This window comes from Macrobrachium nipponense, chromosome 41 (assembly GCF_015104395.2).
Source record: "Macrobrachium nipponense isolate FS-2020 chromosome 41, ASM1510439v2, whole genome shotgun sequence".
NCBI classification, from domain to species: Eukaryota; Metazoa; Arthropoda; class Malacostraca; order Decapoda; family Palaemonidae; genus Macrobrachium; species Macrobrachium nipponense.
In genome coordinates this window covers 31,755,212-31,783,140 of record NC_061102.1, presented here as the reverse complement: position 1 = coordinate 31,783,140, position 27,929 = coordinate 31,755,212, and the positions used below count along the sequence as shown (strand labels likewise).

Here is a 27,929-nt window from a genome sequence, read left to right as displayed (position 1 = left end):
TGTAGTAACTTTGAACACAAATTTTTTAAGATTAAATATTTGGTTTGTTATAAACCTCTATCTTCATATTAGAATCTCTTCTCTCATCCCTCCAGTTTGGCAAAGCTTCCAAGTTTGGCTAGCACTATAACAAGACAATCATTTTAATGTGACTTTTCTCTTATTGTTCCTGGTACTACATACCCAATAATTGCTATTGTTAAATAATGATAATGGCTTTCAGTTATGCTACATAGTTTCTCACAGAAACCAACATTTGATCATGTCAACTATAGCCAATAAATATATACGTACTATTGTGGTGCTGTCCCCAGTGGCAGTTGTTGCTTTAAACAGTGTCTTTTGCAACAAAAGTACTTTGCAACATCCCTTTGACCTGTAACCTTGTCTTACTTTTTATTTATTCCCTTTTGTTACTTCTAACAGTGATGTCCAGTTTCATTAACTGGGTCTTGCTTCAAATTTCACTTCCTATTTGAGGAAGGCCTATTAGTCTTTGTAAGGGAACAGAAAATAGGAATCCTGAATATTCTGTTACATCTAAACTTCTGAAATAAAAATTTTAATTTTCACTCTTTATTATAAATATATAAAATATATCTTAGACAATAAAATTCAACACAATTTCTCTCTTATAACATGGAAACCAAGTACTACTACCACAAGATACACTACTTTTCCAAACTCCCATACTAAAGCTTGGTATGCTAATACGTACTTTAAATTGAAAAATAACACTCAAGTATCCATCCAAGAATTATTTGTAATTATCCACTGAACTGTCTCTTTCAACAGTGGCATATTGCAAAACGATGCAATTTTTCCAAGGATACGCAATTTCTGACTGAAATCATCAGCTCTCAGGAGTGTCTGGTACCTTCCTCCACATGAACAATATAAGGTCATGTTTGGCTGCTTTACCTATTAAAGAAAACAAGAAAACTTTAACAGTTATTAAAACCTTTCACAAATGAAAATTCACTATATAGTAAATTCAAATTTCTTTTAAAGTTAACAAATGATGACAAAATTAATGTAAGTGAATTTTCTGATATATTAGTATACTGAAAATCACTCACATTTAAAAATAGTTCTGAAGGAAACAGACTACACAAAAGTCATTAACTACAGATGATCATTCAGTGATGCATACAAAATCATTAAGTAATCATACTCTATTACATTTTACTGTAATAAAGAGACAAACAGTATGGACACGTCAAATCCTTTTACCAGTAACAATATAAAGGTTACAGAACTAAAACTACAGAAGGACAAATAGTAAGGCTCATGCCTAAATAAAGTAAATGACATGCCTCTCAAGAAAGGAAGACTGTAATTCACAGTAAATGGAAGCAGGAATAGAATTCCAAAACTAAGCAGTGGTTTCCAAATAGAAAAAATATATAACAATCAAAAGGAATAGTTAATTCACTCTTATGAAAACCAACTGAATGAAGAAGCTAAAAGCGAGTGGTTAACCAGTCACTCATGAACTGAACAAGAAATAAAAACCTGAGAAAATGAAACTAAGAGAGATGGAATACAGATACAAAAGGAAACAAAATGTACAATACTGCACAGAAAAACAAGCTAACCTGAGCATCATACAAAAATATTTGAGTAGGTAGGTACTGGGGGAAATGCAAAGAAAAAACCAGCTAGAAGTAAACAACAGGCAGCCTTTAAATTTGGCACTTGCATAAATTACATGAAGAATAGAAGAGATTCTACCACATATTTGTGGAATATGAGAAGGCATTTGACTGTATAGAATTTGACCCTATAGACATAAATAAGTATAAAGTATGATCTAAAAGACAATGGCAGTTATCTCAAACGAATTTGAGAAAAAATGTTGATGTCCATCTGGGATTAACACTGATCCCTTCCCATTGTGTACCGTTGTGATGAGAAAGCTATACAAGGATTACAGAAAGTAAGGCCCCTGAAAGCTGGTACATGCAAATGATAAGTGATAACAGCAGAATAAGAGGAACCAGTCACTGAACTGTTTAAAAGCTGGAAGGCTAGAATGGATTGGAAAGAACTGAAAATCAATGGAAAGAACTGAAAATCAATGGGTAAGATAAAGCTTAGTGACTAAAAAGGAACCACATACAAAAAGTACTGTTGGAAAAATGTATAGATATAAGCAGAGATATTGAAAGGGCTATGGAAAAGAGCAGCAGCAGTCTGGAAGAAGTTGCTAACCCCCTGGATAAAAGTAGATATCCATTACGAAACTGCAAAAATTAAAGGTACACAAATGGAGGAGATTTTGTAGGGTGACTACAAAATGTCATATCAACAGTTCAAAACGCAGTTGGAAAACTGCATTGCCAATGAAGTTGTTGTGAAATGTGGTTTCCACCAGCTAGAAAACAAAATGAGATCCAGAATGAGATCTCACAAGGCTGAGATACTTTGGATCTGATGAGTAGTGAAGAGCATTCAGTCACAATTAGTCAAAACTGAAATAGCACAATTGCCAGATAGGAATGTAGGAGAAAAGTGCAAGACAGAAGAGGCTGAAGAGAGCTCATCTAACCTGATAAAGGGACAACCTAATATATAATGTTTATAGTGATATCACAATAAATGTTACTTGGCTGCCTACCAAACAAAAAGAACAGATAGGCTACTTTGCAGAATAAGACAATTAGGAAATTACATAAAGGCAGGGGCTGTTCAAAGATGGACTTCTTCAAATAATAAACCTATTAACATAGAAAGAATTTGTAATACTTAAAAAAGAAAAAAAAAGCTGCAAATTCATATTGCCACATCTAGTTTACTATACTGTTTCCAAACCTTCTAGTCGTTTTAGATGTTTCCTCCCATGCTGTCAAATGTTCTTGGTTGGAAGTGACCACGTTTATTCCTTGTTAATCCTTACCCTTGGGAGCAATAATTATCCTTGTTTGGGCCTACTCTCAAACGCATCCATGGTAAATCTCTTAATGTAGAGTCAAAGGGAGTTTTTCTTTTTTCTCATATATATGAAAATCTCATATAAAAACACAAACGAACACACATTCTTGGAGCAATTTTGTTCAAAGGTATGCGCAAATCCATTTCTCCAAAACCTTAAGAAATATAATTTCCGTACATTTTTTTCCTTTTATTCAAATAAAAATAGTCAACTACACAGTTTAGTAATATTTTTGTTTAGAGATTTTTTATTCCCTTACTCCTCATATCCTTATATCTGAATTCAACCTCTACATGCCCTAAGGTCATTTAAATTTTCTTTTAGGGATAGTCCTTGCCCCCTACATTGACCTTGAGACTGATATCCGTTTATCCATTCTCACTCGACCCTCTACAAATGATTAATTACATACACATACAGACATACGTACTACATATACCCACACACACACATATAGTGGTCCCCTGTATTCACAGGGGATGCGTACCAGACCCCGCCGTGAATAGTTAACACCCCTATAAAAATGCTTAAAACCTATTTTGTTAGGTAAAACTCAAGAAAAACCCGCTAAAAATTTTTATACCTGGATTTTTAAATAATTTTATCACAAAAAGTGCATTTTATGATGGAACTGATAAAAAAAAAAACCATGAATTTGTGGATATTTCTCATAGAAAAATACCGCGAATAATGCAGGGAAAACGTTCCAGAGAGAAATCCGGAGTAGTGAATACGGGGGTCCGCTGTACTAAGTATGTATGCAGAGGAACATTCAGCGCCTAAGTGCTATATGACAGACTGATTCCCTCTCTTCACTTATGGTATGTAATTGATGTTTATTTTTAACTCTTTTGTGGTAAAAGTATTGTGAGGTTCATTTTGTAATCATGTTATATTTTATATTTATGTACATTTTCAAGTACTATTTAAGTTTGTAAAGATTCTTTTTATTTTTGTACTCGCCATTTCATATATTTTAAGTTGAAGTTTACTTTCGAAAAATGTGTTTACCCTTATTCTTTATTACATGTCTTATATAACGCAAAATATACATGTAAAATAATCAGTATCTTTGTGTATGAATCATGCTGACCTCTACCAAAGCCAACCTTGCCTCTACATGACCTGAGGGCAGCTTAACTCTGCTCAGAGTCCTCTAGGAAAACTGGCAACATAGCTCAAAATTTGTGCCACGTTTCAAGTAAAAACATGTTAATATTTTTACAGAGTACAAAAATATTTCAAGAGGTCTTAATATCTGATCATGAAAATAAAAAATGTATGTTTTATCATGTTTCAGTCTAGCAGTGCATTCATTAACAAAAACCAATTTGATATGGAACGACGGACATGGCAATGCCGCGCCCCACCCTTGCCTGCCCACGACTACAAGGTTTGGAAGAACTATAGCGCCATTATATTTTAAAGCTGAAACTGGGTACTTAAGACAGCAAAACTTACCTCTGAACATCTGTCACACTGTAGATCTTGAAGAACAAATGCCATAGAACTGTTATGAATAAGGCTAATTAACTGGTGCTCTATTTCACTGGAAGCATAATTTGTGTTACATACAGGGCACATCCAAACACGCCTGAAAAGTTAGAAACCTCACATGTAGCAGAAAAGTATGATGAACAAAAGCAAATAATCTGGAAGACATACATACTCAAAAAATGACTTTAAAATTCTAAACCATGTGGGGAATTTGATGAGGATTCCCACTTAAGCTTCCCAGGGAAGTAGCTTCTACTTTTATCCATGGAAACATACCCTTCTATTATACAATTGGTTAACACTTCTATGATGAAGAAACCCTGACTTACACCAGGTGAGACATTTCTTATTTAATCAACTATGGTATTCAGATAAACTTTGAGGGAAATCTAAAGAGAATAGGAAATTGTATTAAAAATTTTTTCTTAAAACTATATTCAGAATTTTGCAGTGTCTATGTTAATAATAAAGAAACCAACACCTTACTATTTCTCAGGTGCCACCCATTTTAAAAAATGATCAAGAAATGTCATTTTATTGTAAAATATATCTTTACATTGCTAAACTAATGCCACGTCCATATATTCATATTCAAGGCAGTAAAGAAACAATTAAAACCATCTCAAAAGCAATGGTACACTGCAATACAATAAATCTTCCCCAATACCTTGAATAGACATTCCTTAATAAAAAAAATCCTGTTAACAATGTTACAACTGTATGCTCTTGGGCCTTTGTAGATAAAAATCTGTTATCCAAATCTGATCTGTTAGCCTTCACCTATAAAAAAACATTAGTCTAAAAATTGCCAGGGGTTGGCTAGACCTATAAAGTTCTCTCATAGGGGACATCCCCATTCTCTCCAGCAAAATCTGTTCACACAGTACTCATAAATAGCAATGTATCCTTGTTTCTTTTACATGTAACCAGACTATTTTGAATTTATGGCCAACTAGTTTGGGTAACTTTTGAGAAAGACCCTGCACTTGCCTTTCACTTCTTGAAGAGCAAAGACTAGAGCAACTGACCTCAGTGGGAGATCTCAGAAGACAGGAAGAGTATTAGATCCCCTTTACATGGACTCTGTATCAAACATAATGTATGGGAAATGACCTTTAAAAGCTGTTTATTACAAAATTTACTCAGTATACAGTATATAGTGCAGGACTGTTGTTACAATCAGATTCATTGAAGACAAAGGGGCTTTGCTTAAATGTTTCCACTACCTGCAGTTAGGTGAAGAACACAGAAGTTTTTTCTTTGTTATATCTAAAAGCATTAGCATGTAGTTTTTTTTATATCTATAGTCATCGTTGTTTAAACAATAGCTAAAAAAAAGGGAAAATGCATACTAATGTACATATAAACCATGATAGTATAAAAATGTGGTATAGCCATTAGTTGTTCATTACAAGATTTATTACACGTGCCGAGTGGTTTTGATGCGAATGTTAAAAAAAAAAAAAAAAAAAAATACAATACAATACTGTATGGATAAAATTTGTTTAGTACTATATTTATTTGTATTCCTTAACTCAAACTATTTGTTATTCTTGTCTGCAGGTAAGGGGGTTGAATGAAAAGCACTATCCCTGCTGAGGCACAAGGCTGTTTTGATGTGGCTTTGTCAACAGAAGTAACATTTTGTAAGACTGAACTGAATACGACAGCTGAAATGTTTCATAGGCTGTAAGGAACTGCAGATTTCAATGCTTCTAAAGAGCTAGCTCTTCCATTTCAAAATCTTTTCTATCACCACAAGTCTCAGTAAAGGTTTGGCTGCTTCAGAGGAAGGTATAGATTAGCTGTGGTCACTAACTACTTTATTATCAGTTTATGATATGAATCTTTTCATATATGTCAGTAATTATTGCACCAAGGCTGAGGCTATCCTACTGATAAACATCGCTTAGAATTCAAGGTTTGATTTTTAGAATGGTAGAGTAAGATGACTCCAAATTTTTGGGGTGAATTTTAGGATTTAAAGGTCATCTTATATGCAGAAATATACAGTAATTTATTTACCAAAAGTTAAACTTTCATTCTGTGCTTAATTTCTTCATTCTTTGATATAGGTGCAATCCACATGAATTTGAAAATTTTGCGTCTCACTAGGCCAAGTGCGTCTCCATGAGGCCATATACATAATACAAATGCACAGAATTCATCGCTTAATAACTCAAAGACTTTAAATGATAATCCAATTCTGATTGAAATATATGAAAATATGATCATTTATGAATAAATCCAACCATAGAAATTTAAAAAATATGGGAAATCAAAAGAGCTATGAGTGATGAAAGAAAAGAATCCAAGTGAAATGCATCTCCATTGGGCCCCTTACCCTAAACGATTTAACTTTTATATTTTTTCATTTATTTTTATTATTACCTTTGTACATTTCCTTGCATTAAATTCTCACAAGTTGTAGGGAAAGTTACTGATTGCTGAATACTAAAATATTATTTATTAAATACTTTAATTCATATATACTGTAGGTTACACTAGTATACAGTTGCTTTGTTTACACCACCTTCTCCCCAACAACATGCTACATGCTCAGAATGACTATGGCACAAACTACAGAGACTACCCATTTTTGATGCCACAAAAAAAAAAAAAAAAATTCCTTTGGAAATGATTTAAAGTAAAAAAAAATAATTAATATATATACTATGCACGAGTAAGGAAGGGTTTTTACCAGTGAACATTACTGAGGTGCATAAAAAAGCGAGAAAGCTTCCTAACTAAGACCCTGAGACCCTCAGCTGCATGCACATCATGACGGCTTTCTTCTTATAAGGGGAACTGATGCAATGGAAACTGGAAGCCTATGAAATGGGCTAATTAGTTTGCAGTCCAGGTTATATGTATTCATTACTAATCCAAAGTTATTTCAGGTGACACCCATCAGTTAATGTCACATGCTTTTCACACCCACACAATTATCTATGCAGTAAAGACAACTTTAAAAGCATACTTACATCCCATTTTCAACTGTCTGATGCGAGTCTTTGCAGAGATCAATGTTTCGACAGTGATTACAAGCTCGACAAATTACCTCAGGTAGAACATAGGATATACAAGGATCTTTCCATTCAGCATCTGGACTAAACTCTCCAATGTTTAGTAACTTAAGAAGGTCGCGTCGAAGTTTGTTTACCTGCAAAATAGGTAAGTGTACATACTTGCATAATACAAAATTCACATGAAAAAGCAGTTAAACAGTTGAAATATAAAAACTGTAAAGAGATGTGTTTGCTGTGTTTTAGCAGGTACAAATTATTTTGAAGTTTTGAGCTGCACAGAAATCAACTAAGCATTGAAATTAAATGGACACAGGTAAAATGTACGGTGTCAAATCCTAAAAGGAAGAAGATACTTCTCTTGAACCCAAAATGATAAGAACCAAGGAAAATGAAAATGAAGCACATTCCAAAGATTGAAAGGAAAGATAGCTACTGAACTAAAAAAAACTTGGGATTACTGATCTTTGAACAGCAGATGCTGATTACAATGGACTGGAGGGTTTTATCTGGTCACCTGAATGAGGATGAACTCTCCTTCAACTTAAGGAAAATTGGCCAAAACAGCATATGTTATCATAATTATTAAAAGCGACTAAGCTGCCAACCTAGATGGAATAACCTAGGAGTTAATTTAATTCCTAAGAGGGAGGAGGCTTTTTCATCAATTTCTTTCGTTTCAGAGTCGGAGGCGTCCAAAATGGTGGCGCTCTGGGGGTCGCTTGGGCTACAGGGTCCACCCTCCTTGGAGGGTTTGCTAACGCACTTCTTGGATGCTCACCTTCCCCCTCTTCAGGCTGCCCAGGCTCTCCCCCCCTTAGGCTCAGATATATCACTTAGCAATTACTACTTGGGAGGAATCATTCTGTTAATACTATCATCATCATCTTCATCATCATTGCAACAACTGAATATACAGTGGACCCCTCGTATTCCCGTTCTCCAGATTCACACATTCGCAGATGTCCCTCGGGAACATTTCCCCGCATTATTCGTGGAAAATTTGCATATTCGCGGTATTTTTCTATGAGAAATATCCACAAATTCCTGGTTTTATTTATCAATTTCATCATAAAATGCACTTTTTGTGATAAAGCTATTAAAAAAACCAAGTATAAAAATTTTTAGTGGGTTTTTCTTGAGTTTTAACTAACAAAATAGACTGTTTTCAGCATTCTTATAGGGGTTCTAACTATTAATGGGGGGGTCTGGTACACATCCCCCACAAATATGGGGGGACCACTGTATAGAAGTGTACATATAAAGTCCCTTTGCTAATTTACACCTGTTAACCCTTAAACGCCGAAGCGGTAAAAAAAAAAAGTCTCCCGTGTGCCGGAGGTGTTTCAGAGTAGCGCGGAAGCGGAAAAAATATTTTTTTTTCAAAAAATCACAGCGCTTAGTTTTCAAGATTAAGAGTTCATTTTTTACTCCTTTTTTTGTCATTGGCCGAAGTTTAGTATGCAACCATCAAAAATGAAAAAAATTATCATCATATATAAATAATGCGATATATGATAGCTCAAAAACGAAATTTCATATATAATTGTATTCAAATCGCGCTGTGCGCGAAACGGTTAAAGGTAACAAGTTACCTTATTTTTCGTTGTAATGTACACTAAATTGCAATCATTTTGGTATATAACACATTGTAAAACGATAAAAGCAACACAGAGAAAATATTATCACAAAATAATGCATGAATTCGTAACGCACGGACGTAAACAAATATTTTTTTCAAAAATTCACCATAAATCTAAATATTGTCCTAGAGACTTCCAATTTCTTTCAAAATGAAGACAAATGATTGAATATTACTATACTGTAAGAGTATTAGCTTACAAATGCAGTTTTCAACCATATCTGACGAGTTAAAGTTGACCGAATGTCGATTCTTTTTATATATTTTTTATATGCAATTATTTCAGAAATAAGAAAAGCTACAACCTTCAAATATTTTTCGTTTTATTCTACATGAAATTGCTCACATTTTCATATATAAAACTCTATGAAATGCCTAATATGAAACGGAGCAAATATTCCGAGAAAGGGACGTACGCATTTCAGAGATTTGTGGCGGAGAATCCGCGCGCGGAGGGAAGGAAAGTTTTTTTTTTTTAAATTCACCATAAATCTAAATATTGTGATAAAGACTTCGAATTTGTTTCAAGATGAAGATAAATGACTGAATATTACTAGACTGTAAAAGTTTTAGCTTACAATTGTGTTTTTCGACCATTTCGGTAGAGTCAAAGTTGACCGAATGTGGTTTTTTTTCTATTTATCGTGATTTATATGCAAATATTTCAAAAATGAGAAAAGCTACAACCTTCAATTATTTTTTGTTGTATTCTACATGAAATTTCGCACATTTTCATATATAAACTTCATGTAACGGCTAATTTAAAATGGTGCAAACATTACCACAATCGCACGTATGATTTTTTCGGAAGTTACCGAGCCGATGTAAAGAAAATGTTATGTTTTTCATAAATTCACCATAAATCGAAATATTGTGCTAGAGACTTCCAATTTGTTGCAAAATGAAGGTAAATGCTTGAATATTACTAGAATATAAGCGTTTTAGCTTACAATTGCGTTTTTTGACCATTTCGGTAGAGTCAAAGTTGACCGAAGGTTGAAAATTTGTCACATATTTTTTATATGAAAATATTTCAAAATTGATAAAAGCTACAACCATGGGTTGTTTTTAGATGTATAGTGCATGAAATTGCGCACATTTCCATATATAAAACTTTATGTAATGGCTAATTTTAAAATGGTGCAAACATTACCACAATCGCATGTATGATTTTTTTCGGAAGAGTTACCGCGCGGACGTAAGGAAAAAGTTTTTTCATAAATTCACCATAAATCAAAATATTGTGCTAGAGACTTTCAATTAGTTGCAAAATTAAGGTAAATGATTGAATATTACTAAAATATATGAGTTTTAGCTTACAATTGCGTTTTTTGACCATTTCGGTAGTCAAAAGTTGACCGAAGGTTGAAATTTTGGCACTTATCGTTATTTATATAAAAATATCTCAAAACTGATAAAAGCTTCAATCATGAGTATTTTTTTGTTGTATTCTACATAAAAATGCGCACATTTTCATATATAATACTCCATGTAACGGCTAATTTAAAATGGTACAAAAATTATGTCAAAGTGACGAAATAATTTCCGAGATGTGTCACAGATACTTTTTAATGCGGCAAGAAAGAAATTTGCGCTTGCGCGCCTGCGTAACGATTGTAAACAAAACAATACCTCGATCCGTGAACTCCCAGCATCCCCCAAGGAGCGTGATTCAAAAGTTTTCGGCTGGTAGGGCTATAAGTATTTTTTATGCGAATTTAAAAAAAAAAAATTTTGAGTCGACATATGGTACGTCCATTCGGCATACGGGAGACATTTTGACTCAACGTTTAATACGTCCATTCGGCGTTTAAGGGTTAACATTGAAATTTTAATGAAGAAGAGATTTTACTGATGTAGATTGAGTTAGCTCATAGTACGATAAAGGTACAGAATTACGGTAAGGAAAAATTACTGAGGGTATGGTACAAAATTACGGTATGGTATTTTAGCCAAGTATGAAGCACAGAAAAACATTCTGTACTGTACCTTACAATCAGTCTTGGCTACAGACGACAGCCGTCGACACAAACGAAGACATAGCACAGTGCACTGTATGTATTTATTAATAAAGTGAAAGCTTTTGTTCTGTTTTTCTTTTTTTGTCTGACCTACATAGTATTATGTATATTAATAATGCAGTATAAAGTTTCCCAAGTCCAGGAACCTAACCCCCTTTATTACTGTTAATTCTTATGGGAAAAATATGTTTAAATAGTGTTTTTAATCAACATGCACTCTCCAGGAAGGTAATGCTAGCGTTAATTGAGAGGTGACTGTAATAGGATAGTAATTTAAGGTAATGCATTTGAAGTAGGATGTTATTTACAGTATACATTTGGTATCTGAACTTTCAAGATAGGCAGTTATAAGTGTGTTTATAAGTGAATACGAGGGGTTCACTGTATAAAGTCCATAGAGAAATCCTCAAAAAACCTGTCCACGAATAGCAGGGGTTGACTGTACAGCAGTCAAGGATGAAGCGAGGGTCAAGCAGAAATGAAGCCTTATGCAAAAGGCTTTCAGCTCTCTGGCATATAAGTGTGAAGGTTCTGTTCTTCCGGGAACACGTCTTGGAAATTCCCCAGTTCCTTGAGCGGGCTCCCTCAACTAGAACAGGTAGTGAGAAGCAGTTTAAGGGGGCCAGCCGGAACCCCTATATTTGGTGGTATAGGGCGAAAAATGCAAAGTCATGAAAAAATTCATGGGGCTTCATATGGCAATTGAGAATACGTATACGAAATATTTCGTCAAAATTCCTCTTACTTTCATAGTTACAGGGTAATTAGTAAACATAACTCAATAAGCCTAAAACATTCATCCGTACAAGAAAATGCAATATTTCTTGTTATCGTAAATTTTGATAATTACTGGCAAAGAAATTGTGAGAAATGGCATCTGTAGAGATTCCGTGGCTCGCAGAAGCGTCTGAAGAGAGTATCTGGTTCAATCATGAACCAGACGTCAAGTAGATTACACGTTCGAGTTTCACCTTGTGACATTCGCTTGCTTTTACGTATGTTTATGTATGTTTCGGCAAGAAGTTCATCATGCCAATGAGGAAAAGACAAGGAAAACATCTCGCTAACATACAGACGAAGAAAAATCGCTCGAGTATTATTACAGAATATCATAATATACGTGTAGTTAGTGAAGAGAGAGGGGAGGGTTGCCAAGTAACGCCCCCTTCTTGCCTGACAGCACACGTCACACTGTGCCCAAGGCTACAATCTTTGAGCAAAGAGATCTTTATTTATGATAAATAACAAAGTTTTGGTTTTTTAATACCCAAAATGGAATATGAAATTCATAATAATCATGATTTATTAAATTGTCTTTGTTAAAAGAGAGTACACCTTCGAGTTTCACCTTTGACATTCTCTTGCATTTATGTTTGTTTATCTTTGTTTCGGCAAGAATGTCATCATGCCAAAGAGGAAAATACAAGGAAAACATCTTGCTAACATACAGAAGAAAATTCGCTGTAATAAGCCGAGTTAGTGAAGGGGAGAGACGGGGTTACGTAGGAAGGAGTGCCCCATCTTGCCTCAAGCAGTGCCCCAGGCTACGATATATGAGCAAAGGGATCATCATTTTTATGATTAAATTATGATAAATAAAATAGTTTTGGTTTATTAATACACAAAAAAGAAATATACATTCATAATAATCATTATTTATTAACATTGTCTTTATAGAAATACGAAGGAAAACTTTGAACGCCCGTATCTGAAAACTATACTTATTGACCTTCAAAATCTATCTCCTCACTTAGTTTTGAAGCTCTAACATTGGAATTTGGTATATAACTCAGAAAGACATTATAGAACAATCAAATAGAGCCCTTTTTTCTAATTTTTGTTTTGTATTTTTTTATAAATTTTTTTCTAGTGATTTATAGGGTTTATTTTTTTACCATATTGAAAAATTCATATCTAGAAAAAAATGACTTTTTAGAAAAAAAAACTCTCCATTTGATTGGAGGTCGACATCAGGTCTATATATGGTAGTAATCCCAGGTCTTAATATTAAATATCAAGGGAGGAGATAGAATTTGAAAAATGGTTATTTTCGGGATAAATTGCCCTGGCGTCAAAACCGAAGGTCAGAGGCGAAAATCATATGTGGTTTGGAGATGTCCCAAGTCACCTTAGTATAAATGTCAAAGTCCTGTCGTTAAAAAACAGCATTAGCCGGCCGGCCTCTTAAGACTAACCTTGAGGGACTTCTTCTGAAAGACTAAATTTGGATAAATACCACCATAGGTCCGATTGAAAATTCAGTTTTGGGGAAAAACAGCAACCCCCGGCTAGATCCCTTGTCCCCATTGGTATTGTGGTACAGACTGAATTTCATGGACAGAGACCTAAGTGGACTAGCTATCGACCCTGCTGATACATGACAGCAATGACACATGGCCATCAGGGAGGGATCAACTTCTTATGCGATAATGCCCAGCATGGACTCGATGACACCTCATACAGACTGAAAAAATATTTGGAACAGTAATTGGCTAAAACTAATATCCAACACACTTATAGGAACTTGGAAAGTCCATAAGAGACACAAAAGCCTGGCCATGGGATAAAAATGGTCTTGAACAAAACCAGGAGTGACTACTACTGTTGCAGTCAAACAAAATGCTCTCAACCATCCTTTACACATAGGATAGGATTAAGAGACCAGCCGAAGTGATGTCTCGTGGCAACACTTGAGAGTCTCCTGTCTTCATAGCCCCTGCTCCTGATGTTAGTCAAGAAAGACCCTTACTTCAAAATCTCAACAAGAAATTAGCTAGCACTAATTCCGTCTCAGCATCAAAGGGAGGGAGGGACAAAAGAATTTCTTGCTCCCTTAAAAATCAAAATCAGACTCCCAACTCCCAATAAAGGTGATAGCTTTTTTCAACAAGCTCATAAATTTGTACACCCTGTCTGCAAAGGACAGTGCTCTGAAACACTTAACTGATGTTACAAAAGGGAGCCATTTGTTTTGTCTGGAACTCAAGGTGAAGGTGGAACAGGCTGAAGAGACAAAATTGCCTGAGAGCAGTTGTATGGTATTCAGGGGGGGGGAAGCCGATACTGAAGAGAAGGCACCCAGTGATCAGAGACTAGTTCCAGCCACTTGAAGACTGGAACTAGCCACTCAATTGGAAATCGCGCTCAAATAGGAACACTATGTCCTTAGAAGAGACAGGCACTGAGCTAAAGAGAGACTGGCACCAGCCGCATGAGAGCTAGTACTGGGAGAGCTCTATATGAAGACGAGCTTTGGCACTATTGGGGGAAAAAAATTAAATAAAAAAATCTTGGACACTGATAGTTTGCTTGATGCACCCACTGGCATTCCAAAACCAGAAGTTTAGTTGACAAAAGCTCAAGACTGTCCCAGAAGTTATAAAAAGGTGTGGACTACACTTCTACTCCCAGAGACGTTTACAGGCAAGTGTAGAAGAGCAAATATCATCTGAAAAGTTGCTCTTCAATGGCAAAGATTCACTAGAAAAACTACCATTGGCTATTTTGTCGACACTGAAATATCACTAGAATAAAAGCATCTCTATGGACAACTTTCCAATGGCTCTCCGTTGACCCCTGTGGACAGCAGACTCGACAGTATGCCTCCTCTCAGGCTTAGGGGTGCCTGACAGGGACTGGGTTTAGGAAAACTGATAGGGCCAGATAGCCACCTCCCACTACGCATCTAGTGGCTGTCTGTCAATAATTGGGACCAGCACCAGGCTCGACTGGGGGGGTGACTACCCGTGTGTAAAACCCCGACCTCCCTTGGACTTCCAGTATGTCTCCTCCCAGGTTTAGGGGAGTATGACTGGAACCCTTTGTCTAGGAGAATCACAGGATGAGTAGCTACCTCCACTGCACAACACTTCACTATTAAAAGGTTAACATCTATTAACCCAGACACAGGACTTGTGATGGCATGGGAAGGAAACAAGGAAGCCGGGTGCATGAAAAATAATGAGGGTCAATAGGAAAAGAGAAAACTGATGCGAGGTTGAGTTGGTGCCAGGTGAGCCAGAAGCTCGGGAGCAAAGAGCCGATGAACACCCAGGTGCTCGGAGTACAGCTCCTGGGTGCTGAGAACAGCCACTCTCCTCTAAAAACGCAACTAAAATTAGAGCAATATTTCTTTCCCTACTACATACTGCCCTTAAACTTTCCAGAGTTCTGCAAAGAAAAGTGTAAGATAATGTTCCTTTAATCTTTCACCAACAATAGTTGAAGTAAACAGAGTACAGGCATTCCATGGGTATTGGCGTTGGGTCCCGTTCCAATGGCTTGATGATAACTGAAAATCGCCAATAACCGGAAATTGGCAATCTTCGGCACTTATCGGTGCCTCTGTTAGGTAATGTATCAGCGTTGATAGCAGGAAATCTGCACATTTCAACTCCGAAAATTGCCAATTTTTGGCGCTAGACTAACCCCATAAAACCAAACTGCCAATAACCGGGGACTGCCTGTATTAATACTATATAGATATACATATCTCAGTTCCTATCAAATGCTATAAGAGAATACAGATATGCATTTCATTACTGGGAATATTGGTCCGGCGGCGAACACAATATTTATGTTAATTACGCTACTCAGAAAAGGAAAATTAACCTTTGCTGACCATAGTTGAAGTACATAAAGTACCATCATACATAAATATCTTAAGTCCTGTCAAACATTATTTGAGAATTATAGATATGCATTTCAGACCAAAATTATTGGTTCGGTAGCAAATGAAATATTTACATTTATTATGCTAATCAGTAAAGGAACCATTTAACAGAAGTGAAGAATTGTAAGGTCAGTGTTAGCAGGTAACACAGGCTAGTAGTGACAGAGCTCTTGTTAAGATGAATTGGAATGGGGAAAAAGGTAGTCCAACCGAAGATAAAGTGGTGGTGATTAGAAGAGCAAGAAATTAGAAAGAGATGTGAACACCTGGTGGACAGGAAATAGTGCAATGATCCTTAAAATAGCATAAGAATTATTGGGGAAGACATCTGGTAGAGGACCACCAAATGAGAAAAAGAGCTGGTGGTGGAACCCTAACACCCAAGATAAAGAACAAAAAGGAAGCAGGCGTAGCCTATGACAGGAATCAATCGGTGGAAAATAGGATAGCTTGGAAAACTGCAAATAAAGAATCTAAAAGGGCAGTAGCACAGGCAAATGCAATTGCAATGGACAAGCTCTATGAGAACTTAGGAGACAGCTGAAGGCCAAAAGAAAATACACTAGATAGCAAAAAGCAGAGATAAATCATCAAAGAATCTAACACACATCAAACAGATCAGGGACAAAAATGGAAGACTTTTATTAAAGCATAATAGCTAGATGGAAGGAATACTTTGAAGTTACTAAATGAAGAAAACCCCAGAACAATAATAAGAGATGGAGACTCATGAAAGAGTAGTCCAGGATATCAGCAGAGAAGAGGTTAAGAAGGTACTGAATAAAATGAAGAAGGGGAAAGCAGTGGACCTGATGGAATACCAGCTGAAGTGTGGAAGTGTTTAGGAAAGGAAGGCATAGATATCCTGTGGGATTTAATGACCAAGATATATAACCAAGAAAGAATGCCAGACATGTACAGAAATACCCTAATGGTCCCAATCTACAAAGGGAAGGGTGATGTGCAGGAGTGTGGGAACTACAGAGGAATTAAACTGATATCACACAAGATGAAAATATATGAGAGGATTATAGAAGGAAGATTGAGAATGGAAACCACAATTTGTAAAGAACAATTTGGTTTTATTCCAGGAAAGAGCACAGTTGATGCAATATTTGCACTAAGCCAGACAGTAGAGAAATATAGAGAAACAGAAAGGACTACATATGGTGTTTACTGACTTGGAAAAAGCATATGATAGGGTATCTAGGCAGGAAGTATGGAGGTGCTTGAGAGAGAGAAGTGTTTCTGAAAAGTATGTCAAAATAATGAAAGATATGTATGCAGAGGCAACCAAGCAAGTAAGAAGCACTGTTGGAACTACAGGGAAGTTTCAGGTGAAAGTTGGTCTCCACCAGGGTTCAGCCCTTAGTCCCTAAGTGTTTGATATTGTGATGGATGTTATAACATCGGAAGTTAGAGAAGAGGTGCCTTGGTGTGCAATGTTTGCTGATGACATTGTGCTGACTGATCTAACAAGAGAAGGTGTCCAACTCAAGCTAGGAAGATGTAGAAAAAAACTTGAGAGAGTAGAGGCTTAAAAATTAGCAGAACAAAGACAAAATATATGTGGACAGGTGGAGAGGAATGGCAGGGAACAGTGAAATTGGGCCAAGACGACATAAAAAGGGTTAGCGCCTTCAAATATCTTGGTTCTGTTGCGAGTAAGAATGGAAACCTGGATGCAGTAGTCAGTAATAGAATTCAGTGTGCATGGATTAATTGGAGAAAGTCATTCATCAGGGATACTTTGTGACAGGAGGATCAGTAGCAAAGTTAAAGGAAAGTTTTATAAAAGCGTAATTAGACCAGCCATGCTCTATGGGGCAGAGACTTGGCCAATAAAGAAAGAACAAGAAACAAAAATGGTTGTGTGGTGTCACAAAAACAGATATGATCTTGAATGAATTGATCAGGGGGACAGTCAAAGTATTAGAGGTTTCAAAAAAAGCTCAGGAAAGAAGACTCAAATGGTTTGGTCAAGTCATGAGGAGAGAAGATGAACATGTATGTAAGAGGGTTATAAACATGGAGGTGGAGGGCATAATAGGGAGGGGAAGGCCAAAGTTCAGGTGGCAAGATAAATTATTGAATGACATGAAGGAAAAGGGTCTAAGAGAACAAGATGTACAGGACAGAGGAAGATGGAGAAGGCTGACTAGAAACAGCGACCCCATATAGAAACGGGAAAAGCTGAAGGCAAAAAAGAAGTAGTAGTAAAGATGGTAAGTTACTTATATAAAAATGATAATTTTTGTTCGTTACAAAATTCTCAGGATAATTTTCTAATGTGAAGTTATTCTTAGTGTAAAAATAAGTAAAGACATTCATTTTTGTTTGATTGTTACAAAATTTTACTAATTATTTCTTAAAGTGGAGTACAGGCAGTCCCCAGTTATTGGCAATCCTGTTTTATGGTGCTTGTCTAACACCAATGTTCAGCACTGAAATGCACCAATTTCTGGTTATCTGGCACCAATACATACCTAATAGAGGTGCCATTAACTGGTTATTGGCACCGATATGCAACGAAAATCACCGATTTTCACTCATCATCAAGCTGTCAGATAACCAGGGATTGCCTGTCCGTACACAAAAATCCACTTTCTACCTGAAGTCGTTTTGTAGTACTCAAAGATGTAAAAATCATTGGTATTTTCCCATTTTCTGATCATTCATATCTTCATGACTGAAAAATTAATTTTTGAGCCAAGTGAATGAAATTCAGTGAACTTTTAGAATATAAAAAAATACCAACTGAAGTTTAAAAAGAGGAAGGAAAACATTTATGGACTAACTTTTCTCCAAATTTAAAAATGTAATGAAAAAATCTAAATAAAAAAATAACATGAACTATAGAAGTAAAATTTCTGGATATCCTTACTACTAATAAGTACTGGCTGAATATGTAAAAATTTGAAGTAATAAAACCTTTGAAGGTCAAATTTCTGTATATCCTTCAAAATATATAAGTACTGGATGAATAATATCAAGTAAAAATTTAAATTACAACCTTTCAAGGTAAAATTTCTGGATATCCCTACTACTTATAAGTACAGGCTGAATAATACATAAAAATTTGAAGCAAAACCTTTCAACATTGAGTTCAAAATGCTGATTTTAAATTACAAAGGGGCTTTGTGGCATTGGCGTGCCCCTTTAAGATTTTTCAAAGTAGTATACCAATTTTGTGTAATTGAATTAGAGATTAACTAGGAACAGGTCACTTAACAGCAGAGAAAGATGGCAACTATATAAAAAGATTTGAGATTGTGGGAGGAAAGAAAGCCACAAATCAGGAGACAGTACTCAAAATGAATATGACTAATGACTAAACCCTTCAAAATTTACAAACAAAATTTTAAATACTGAATCACAACTTCATTACTTAAAAAATTACATCCATAAAGCATAAATGATTGATTGTATCCATCAACCTCTAATCTCTTAATAAATTTAACATTGAAATAAATTAGCAACATCATTAAATAATTATTTATTCATAAATAAATATATGCATAGCATCCATACAAACATGGTATACTATTTCCTCTGAGAAATGTGAAACTGAGGGTCTAGTTATCTTTGAGTCTAAAAAGGCAATAAACTTTTTACTTCTAAACCTACTGACAAAGACAAAAATGATTTAAAAAATGCTCATTAACTAACCTGTTCTGTGACATTTGAATCCAGTGAAAGTACCTTGGTCACACTTTTGACAAACTCAAGGGCAGGGTTACTATTTCTGCCAGGCAGCACCATCAAGTTTGTTTCTTCCTCTTCATCTCTTTCATTTGTTCCTCTTTTCTGGATTTTTTGAGTTATAAAATAAAGCTTTTGAGCCATTTCTCCTGATATAAGATCTTGAGCATATTCTACATGCCCTTGAACATTATCCTTTGGCCTTCGGCTCAGTGACTGACTTGATACTTTACGTTTCATAGGTGTATTTCCTGGAGTAAAACGTCCACTTTCCTCTTGCAGTTTTTCATAAACAGCATTCATATATGACGCTATAACATTGTTAAAACTACTCTGACAGCCACACCATTCTGGAAGATATTCAGCTAAATTCCAATTCATTTCAATCACAGCCGACTCATCTTCATTCTCCTCTTCTGTATTGGCATTTTCTGCATTTTCTTGGTCACCATCTTCATCATCATCATCTTTATTTGACGAGACCTTATCCTGAGTCTGTGAAAGGTCTTTAGGCAGTTTTCCTTTTATGCCACCATGGTTAGCTGGGTCAAGCCACATCAAATATTCCCAACACTGACTAAATGATATGTCAATGGAATGGAAGCATTCCTTCCCTCGAATGCTATTGACCACATATTGCACATATGCTATAGCATCTTCTACTCTTTTCTTCTTGGTACAAATTACAATTTTATTAAAATCAGCATAAACAATTATAGATCCCAAACGCTTGAATTCTGCTACAAGGTGCAAAAACAATTTGTGCATTAGGGTGTACAAAATACGATGGAGGGCAGGATCGAAGAGGAGAGAACCAGGATCGCGTAACCAGCGATAGAAATGTATTATTTGGAAGTCAGCAAATATGTTCTGATATACTGAAACATCACGAAGCCAGGCAGCTACCATTTGTCGTAGAATCTTAAAGGCAGGTGCACAACGAGCTGTTTCATCATATGCAGTGAGGGAGGATTCTGTCCCAGAGCCCATCATATCTTGCAGTGAAGCCTGAGGTGCTGCATCAAATGCCACACTACTACTTGTTCCTTCCATTTCATTGATATGATGAGACTAGAAAAAAATAAATGACAAACTTAAAAATTATAATGTTAAAAATTTATGTAAGTATAGGCAGATTCTAATGAAAAAACTACACATAATATTGCGTATTCTATATTTAGTACTACCAATTTAAAGAGCACATAAACCTTTTAAAAAAAGATTCACAGTTCATTAAAATGCAATATTAATGTCAGCTCTAACAGTTGCATACATCTAAACAAAAAGCATCACAAGCAATCAAGCATTAAATTACTTGGTTAAAATATTGGTAAACTGCTTTAATTATCCTCATAACTGTAGTACTAAAGTCTGCAAATGTCAATGTTGTAAAGAACATGACAAACAGCAAATGGTATCTGCAAGTTTTTGATAAAAAGTATTTGGACATCCATGCTACAAAACATTGAAATTTAATACAAATGAATAAGATTAAACAGCTAATTAACTTTGGAATACTGCACACTGTAAAACTAGTCACCAACTACCACATATTATTTAGCTGACAAGTAAACCATCAAAACATATGTCTTCAGTCACCAAAATTATATTTTTATAATAAAATTAAGTTTCATATATATACTTAAGTAATTACTGTAATACCCAAAACTTCTGTGATGTTAGGTTCCAGAACCCCTCGCACAAGGTGAAGTTTCGTGTAAGTTTGGCACGATTGCTAATAAATGCTTATTTCTAGAGTTTAAACACCAAATAACCCTAATCATGCTCCCAAAGCATTAAATTAACTTTTAAATTAAATTAATATTAATTTAATTTCTTTTAAATTAAATTAATATTACTGTAATTTCATTTAACAGTTAATTTAATACATTATGCTTAAAAAAGAAATAAATGCTTGACATAAAAATTGTTACAAGTAACTATTATATATGTACATATAGTAGTTTCACTGCATACTAACATTACCCCTAATTCAAGGGATGCCATTTTCTTTTTCCCTTACAAAATAAATAATGTTTTCGTTGTGTCACAATGTAAACTTCATGTCAGTAATAATGAAGGTACATAATTTGGTAAAATAAAAATATTGTATATATGTACATAATCTTTGCAGTGGGTAAGGTAAAATTCAATCAATTTAAAATCAAGTAGTGTGAGGGCTAACTCCGAACAAAAGAGAAAGAGAGAGAAATACGTATGTACATACTTTATGCACATTCATCCGAGGTTAAGAAAGTAATTTTCATAGAATGACAACTCTTACTTAGGTCTTTGATATGCTTTTACTATATTATGAATTCATTTTATCAACCCAGCCCAATTGAACAATCTCATCTCGTAATCATGTTAGGCCCTAGTGACAAACATTTTGCGAATTATGTATTGCCTATATTTAAAAATATAGATATATGCCAAATTTCCATAACAATTTTACAGTTAAATGCATGAAAACAAACTAATAGTAGTACTAGTACTTCAGAAATTAAACAAAGTTTCTGAAAGGATATAATTTTTGAAAATTGAAGTAACTTTGTGAATGGGTATCATCTTGAAAATGTACACTAACTGTACGTGCTGTAATTAGCTTTGTATCATATTAATGCATGTACACAAATAAAATTAATAAATTTTTAATACATATTTTACACATAAAAGCTTTAAAACTTATTAATTTACATACAAATTTAAAGAAACACTTCTGTATGGTTTTGCAGTGTTTCTTGAGGATTTGCCAAAGCTCACATGCCTGTGAAAACTCCCATATGATGATTATCATATGTGAACATAACTAATTATAATTTGTTATGCTCCAATGAAAAGTTCGTGCTATTGTAAATTTGCACAACTTGAATCGCATAAGATTGAGGTATTACTGTACTTAGCTATAGCTTTAGCCTCCTGCGGCAAACCTAAGTTCAAAATATCGCATTGGTGCTTCCGTTGCAGAAATCTAGGTGACAAGCACCACACACTGCATGGGGCTACTTGGTACCTGGCTCAATCGGTTTTTGCCATTATGTCCATAAGAGAGGATGAGGGAGGACTCTAATTCTGTGATTACTTGGCAAGTATATACATATGAAACTAAATTTCATTATAAAAATATCATTTTTATATAAGTACCTTACCAAGTAATTACATACTTAGCTGAATCCCACACTGAAAGGAGGTGGGATACATGGACAAACAGGCAGTTGCAGGTAATCAGTAGGGGTTCTGTTTTCGGCGGGGTGCTGATAAGCAAAAACCTCCATTAACTGAAACTTGACGATTTATGGTGCTTATGGCACTGATAACCAGTTACTGGCGCTTCTGTTAGGTATGTTATTATGGAGGAGTGATTAGTAGTTGCATTTGACAATGTTCTCAAGGATCACTTGTGTGTATGTGAGAGAGAGAGAGAGAGAGAGAGAGAGAGAGAGAGAGAGAGGTAGGTTGTGGTTGTTTTGGTTGTTGTCTCATTAGGTTGTTTGTGTTCGTATGGGTAGATAGTGAGTGAATTGCTTGTTGTCGCGGAGCCTTGAGGGAGTGAGAAGTGGTGTCTGTATTTGGCAATCAGTCAAACAAGGCAGTTTTTTTGGACAGAAGTAGTGAGTGATTTGTGCGTTTTCTGGATTGTTTTGATAGTGTAACTGAGTTTGTTGTGCTTGTGTCCATCTGAAGGTTGTTGAGCTTGTGAGTGTCTGTTGTGTTTGATTGTAAATTGTGTTTGTGAGTTGTTGTGTAGTCTTGGTGTTGATTGGTGTTTGTGTAATTGGTTTGTTGTGTTTTGAGTTGTTGTGTAGTCCCAATGTTGGTTGGTGTTTGTTTGTGTTAGAATTGTAGTGTTTGTTGAGCTGTGTGAAGTTTTGGTGTCATAGGTGTTAGTTTGTGTAGTGATATGTTGTGTTGTTTTGAGTTGTGGTGTGGTTTTGGTGCTTGTTTGGTTTTTTGGTGTATGATATTCAGCGGTTGTAGTGTCTCAGAGACTGAACCCAGTGGACAGCACAGCCTCTCGCCCTGATTGTGTTAAGTTTCCTGGTGAGTAAATGTGTTTGAGATTGTGTTTTTTGCCTTGCTGAACCAAGTGTCCTGTTAGTAATTAAAGTAATGTAAAGGGAAAAGTGTGGCTGGGGGAAATTTGTAAGCCAGGAGGGGTTAATGTAATGTGGGGAGGTCTTGCTCACTTTTGTTTTTTAGCTTGTGATTCTGCCACATTATAGCACCATAACTATTAAACCAGAACTCGGCGCATTATGGTGCCATAAATCACCGATTTTATGGCGCTAGACCAGCCCCATAAAACTGGATTGCCATTAACCGGGGACTGCCTGTATTATTTTTTTTCTATCACAGTAATCAAATTTGACTGGGAGGTTTTTATGGTGTGAAATTCCGGGTTGCATTCTGCCTCCTTACTGCTGCATGAGTCCTTGAGCTACTTCACCATCTAGTTTTTCCAGGTTCTTTTTAGGGATCTTGGTTATGGTTATGGGTACAACTTACATAGGCATATCCCATATCCTTCTTATTTCTATTTTCAGGTCTTGATACTTACCAATTTTTTCTCTTTCTTTCTCATCTACTCTGGTGTCATATGGTATTGTGACATCAATGAGTGATGCTCTCCTCTTGATTTTGTCAATTAACTTTACATCTGGTCTATTGGGATATATTACCCTGTCTGTTCTGATACCATAGTCCCAGGGGGTCTTTGCCCGACTGTTTTCTATCATTTCTTCAGGTTGGTTTTGTACCACTTATTACTGCAAGCTAACTGGTGTTTCTTGCACAACTCCAGTAGAGGGCTTTTGCTACAGTCATGCCTCTTTTTGCACTGGTTCTGTGCGAATGCTGGACATTTGCTTGCTATGTGGTTTATAGTCTCGTTTTTCATATTGCACTTTCTGCATATGGGTGTTAGAAGCACTTGAATCAGACATAAATTAATGAAAAGGGCTCTTCTGAAGTAACGAAAGCAAATCAGCAGCTTGAGCTAAACAAGTGATAATACTTCACTGACTTCCAGCAAATAAATCACTTGCTAAATGACCAGTAATACAGGACTCGCGGCAGCTAGCGCACTGTGTTACTCATGCACGCGGCAAGAGCAGTTTGAGCCGGCCAGATATTGTCATTATCAAGTAGACCTATGTAGTGGGCGGAGCTTGTTACCTACATTCTGCAATGGAAGCGCTAACTCGATATTTTAAATTTATTCTTTGCCGCATGAGGCTAAAGCTATGGCTAAGTAATTACTTGGTAAGTTTACTTTTATAAAAACATACATTAGTTATACTTGCCACATGAAACTACATATGTATTCCATTGTATTAAGTCATGAATATTATTGCATCTACTTAAGCTTTTCAATCCAACACTTTAACATGTGTATCAAAAACCATGCCTAAATGTGTTACTAGGATCACAACAGAATATAGAATTTAGGCCAAAGCCAAAAGCTAGAACCTATGAGGTCATTCAGTACTGAAACGGAAACTGACAGTAAAAAGGTTTGAAAGGTGTAACAGAAGGAAAGCCTTGCAGTTTCACAATTAAAGAATTATTAGGGGGAAAGTAAGATGGAAGAAAAAGAATATGAATGGAGGAACAGTAGTATACCTTACTAGGTCCTTCAGTTCACTGGGCCTTAGGAAACCACTGGTTCATGCAACATTACAAAGTAGTATTTCAGACAGTTGCTGGCAGCAACTACAATTAGTTAATTGTGACATTTTCCCTCCATTACACAAATTATTTACAGTAAGTGCCATGATGGCAAGGATTTTTTGTTCTAAATATTGCTCATTATTCACCATTACAATAATTGTGCTCTAGGTAGAGGGACAGCATAGGTACTGTGTATTAGTGGTTAAATAACAAGTAATTAACCTGTCTACCACAATCTTGGCTTTTGTGGCTTTACCTGCAACATCATGGTTCAAAACAACACCATTTCCTGGCTTTGGAGGATCATATAACTAGTCTCCCTCCTACTCACTACTAGTATGACCACTCTCTTTTACAGTTTGTGTATGCTGTTTTTACGTTGCATGGAACCAGCGGTTATTCAGCAACGGGACCAACAGCTTTACATGACCACATCGAGAATGAACTTCTATCACCAGAAATAAACATCTCTAACTCCTCGGTGGAATGCCTGAGAATCGAACTCGCAGCCACCGAGATGACAGGCCATGACCAAACCGATCACGCCAGAGGCTCTTCTATCTTACAGTGCCGCTGCCTAACTTAAGTGGAATCCTGACTGCAACCAGTGTCATCCATACTCATGCAATCAGTCTCACTTACAGAGCAGCATAACTTGAGAGAGATCCTGATTGCTACTACTGTAGTTTCATCCATATCCATGCCATCAGTTTTTGCACAAGGAGATTGGGACCACTGTAATGCACTGTCCTACTACAAATACATCCAACTCTTTTCACACACAAAATACCAGGTGAAGTGTACTCTAATATGACAGAATCAACGACACATGAAAAATTTTCAACAATAACCCAAAAAATTTTACCTCATTAATTTTTCATATGATTCAATAATTCTGTTAAGTTTAACCTTTTTATGATGCCTTTTGCAAATTTAGCTAAACATAAACCAATAATAAGAAACCAAATGAAAGTTAAAATTATTGATTTAAGAGGCATACTTGGCCTGAGAAGTTTGCAAAGGACAAATTAGGCCACTCTGCCAGAATCTGAAGAATAACCATGACTAAATAGCCTGTACTAATTGTAATTTGTACGAACTGTAATTTATCTAATAGTAAGAGTGAGACTGGTAAAGAGAAGGAAATGGAGGGAGTGCTAGAGGTGCAAATGAGGAAAAGGGTCTATGATTTCCTATTAACCCTTAAACGCCGACTGGACGTATTTTACGTCGACATTTTTTGTCTCTCGGGTGCCGACTGGACGTATTTTACGTCAACATACAAAAGTTTTTTTAAAAATTCGCGGAAAAATACTTTTAGGCCTACCAGCCAAAAACTCTTGAATCACGCGCCTTGGGGGATGCTGGGAGTTCACGGATCAAGGTGTTGTTTTGTTTACAATCGTTACACAGGCGCGCAAGCGCGAATTTCTTTCTTGCCGCACTAAAAAGTATCTGTGACACATCTCAGAAATTATTTTGTCACTTTGACATAATTTTTTTACCATTTTAAATTAGCCGTTACATGGAGTATTATATATGAAAATGTGCGAATTTTTATGAAAAATACAACAAAAAAATACTCATGATTGTAGCTTTTATCAGTTTTGAGATATTTTCATATAAATAACGATAAGTGCCAAAATTTCAACCTTCGGTCAACTTTGACTATCGAAATGGTCGAAAAACGCAATTGTAAGCTAAAACTCTAATATTTTAGTAATATTCAATCATTTAACTTAATTTTGCAACTAATTGGAAGTCTCTAGCACAATATTTCGATTTATGGTGAATTTATGAAAAAACTTTTTCCTTACGTCCGCGCGGTAACTCTTCCGAAATAATCATACATGCGATTGTGGTAATGTTTGCACCATTTTAAATTAGCCGTTACATAAAGTTTTATATATGAAAATGTGCGCAATTTCATGCACAATACAACTAAAAACAACTCATGGTTGTAGCTTTTATCAATTTTGAAATATTTTCATATTAAAAATGATAAGTGACAAATTTTCAACCTTTGGTCAAATTTGACTCTACCGAAATGGTCGAAAAACGCAATTGTAAGCTAAACCGCTTATATTCTAGTAATATTCAAGCATTTAACTTCAGTTTGCAACAAATTGGAAGTCTCTAGCACAATATTTCGATTTATGGTGAATTTATGAAAAAAATAACATTTTCTTTACGTCCGCGCGGTAACTCTTCCAAAAAACTCATACGTGCGATTGTAGTAATGTTTGCACCATTTTAAATTAGATGTTACATAAAGTTTTATATATGAAAATGTGCGCAATTTCATGTAGAAAACAACCAAAAAAAAATTGAAGGTTGTAGCTTTTCTCATTTTTGAAATATTTGCATATAAATCATGATAAACAGAAAAAAAACCACGTTCGGTCAACTTTGACTCTACCGAAATGGTCGAAAAACGCAACTGTAAGCTAAAACTCTTACAGTCTAGTAATATTCAGTCATTTATCTTCATCTTGAAACCAATTCGAAGTCTCTAGCACAATATTTAGATTTATGGTGAATTTTAAAAAAAATCTTTCCTTCCCTCCGCGCGCGGATTCTCCGCCACAAATCTCCGAAATGCGTACGTTCCATTCTCGGAATATTTACTCCATTTCATATTAGGCATTTCATAGAGTTTTATATATGAAAATGTGCGCAATTTCATGTAGAATAAAACTAAAAATATTTTAAGGTTGTAGATTTTCTTATTCCCGAAATAATTGCATATAAAAAAATATATATA

At 35.5% G+C, this 27,929-nt stretch overlaps 1 protein-coding gene and 1 long non-coding RNA gene across 2 annotated transcripts in view; one reads left to right on the top strand and one right to left on the bottom strand.

Moving 5' to 3' along the window:
* LOC135212654 (uncharacterized) overlaps window positions 1-11,145 on the top strand; it is a 267,561-nt gene extending 256,416 nt beyond the window's left edge. The window contains exons 3-6 of the long non-coding RNA XR_010313959.1: window positions 3,646-3,756; window positions 4,236-4,766; window positions 5,996-7,606; window positions 8,142-11,145. This is a non-coding gene — a long non-coding RNA (uncharacterized LOC135212654). The remainder of the gene's footprint in view (window positions 1-3,645; window positions 3,757-4,235; window positions 4,767-5,995; window positions 7,607-8,141) is intronic.
* Window positions 550-27,929, bottom strand: part of LOC135212653 (DNA polymerase epsilon catalytic subunit A-like) — a 186,244-nt gene continuing 158,864 nt past the window's right edge. The window contains exons 26-29 of the mRNA XM_064246280.1: window positions 19,463-20,566; window positions 7,417-7,595; window positions 4,397-4,529; window positions 550-921 (exon numbers count right to left, since the gene is read on the bottom strand). Coding sequence (XP_064102350.1) covers window positions 739-921; window positions 4,397-4,529; window positions 7,417-7,595; window positions 19,463-20,566 — 1,599 coding nt within the window. The 3' untranslated portion in view covers window positions 550-738. The remainder of the gene's footprint in view (window positions 922-4,396; window positions 4,530-7,416; window positions 7,596-19,462; window positions 20,567-27,929) is intronic.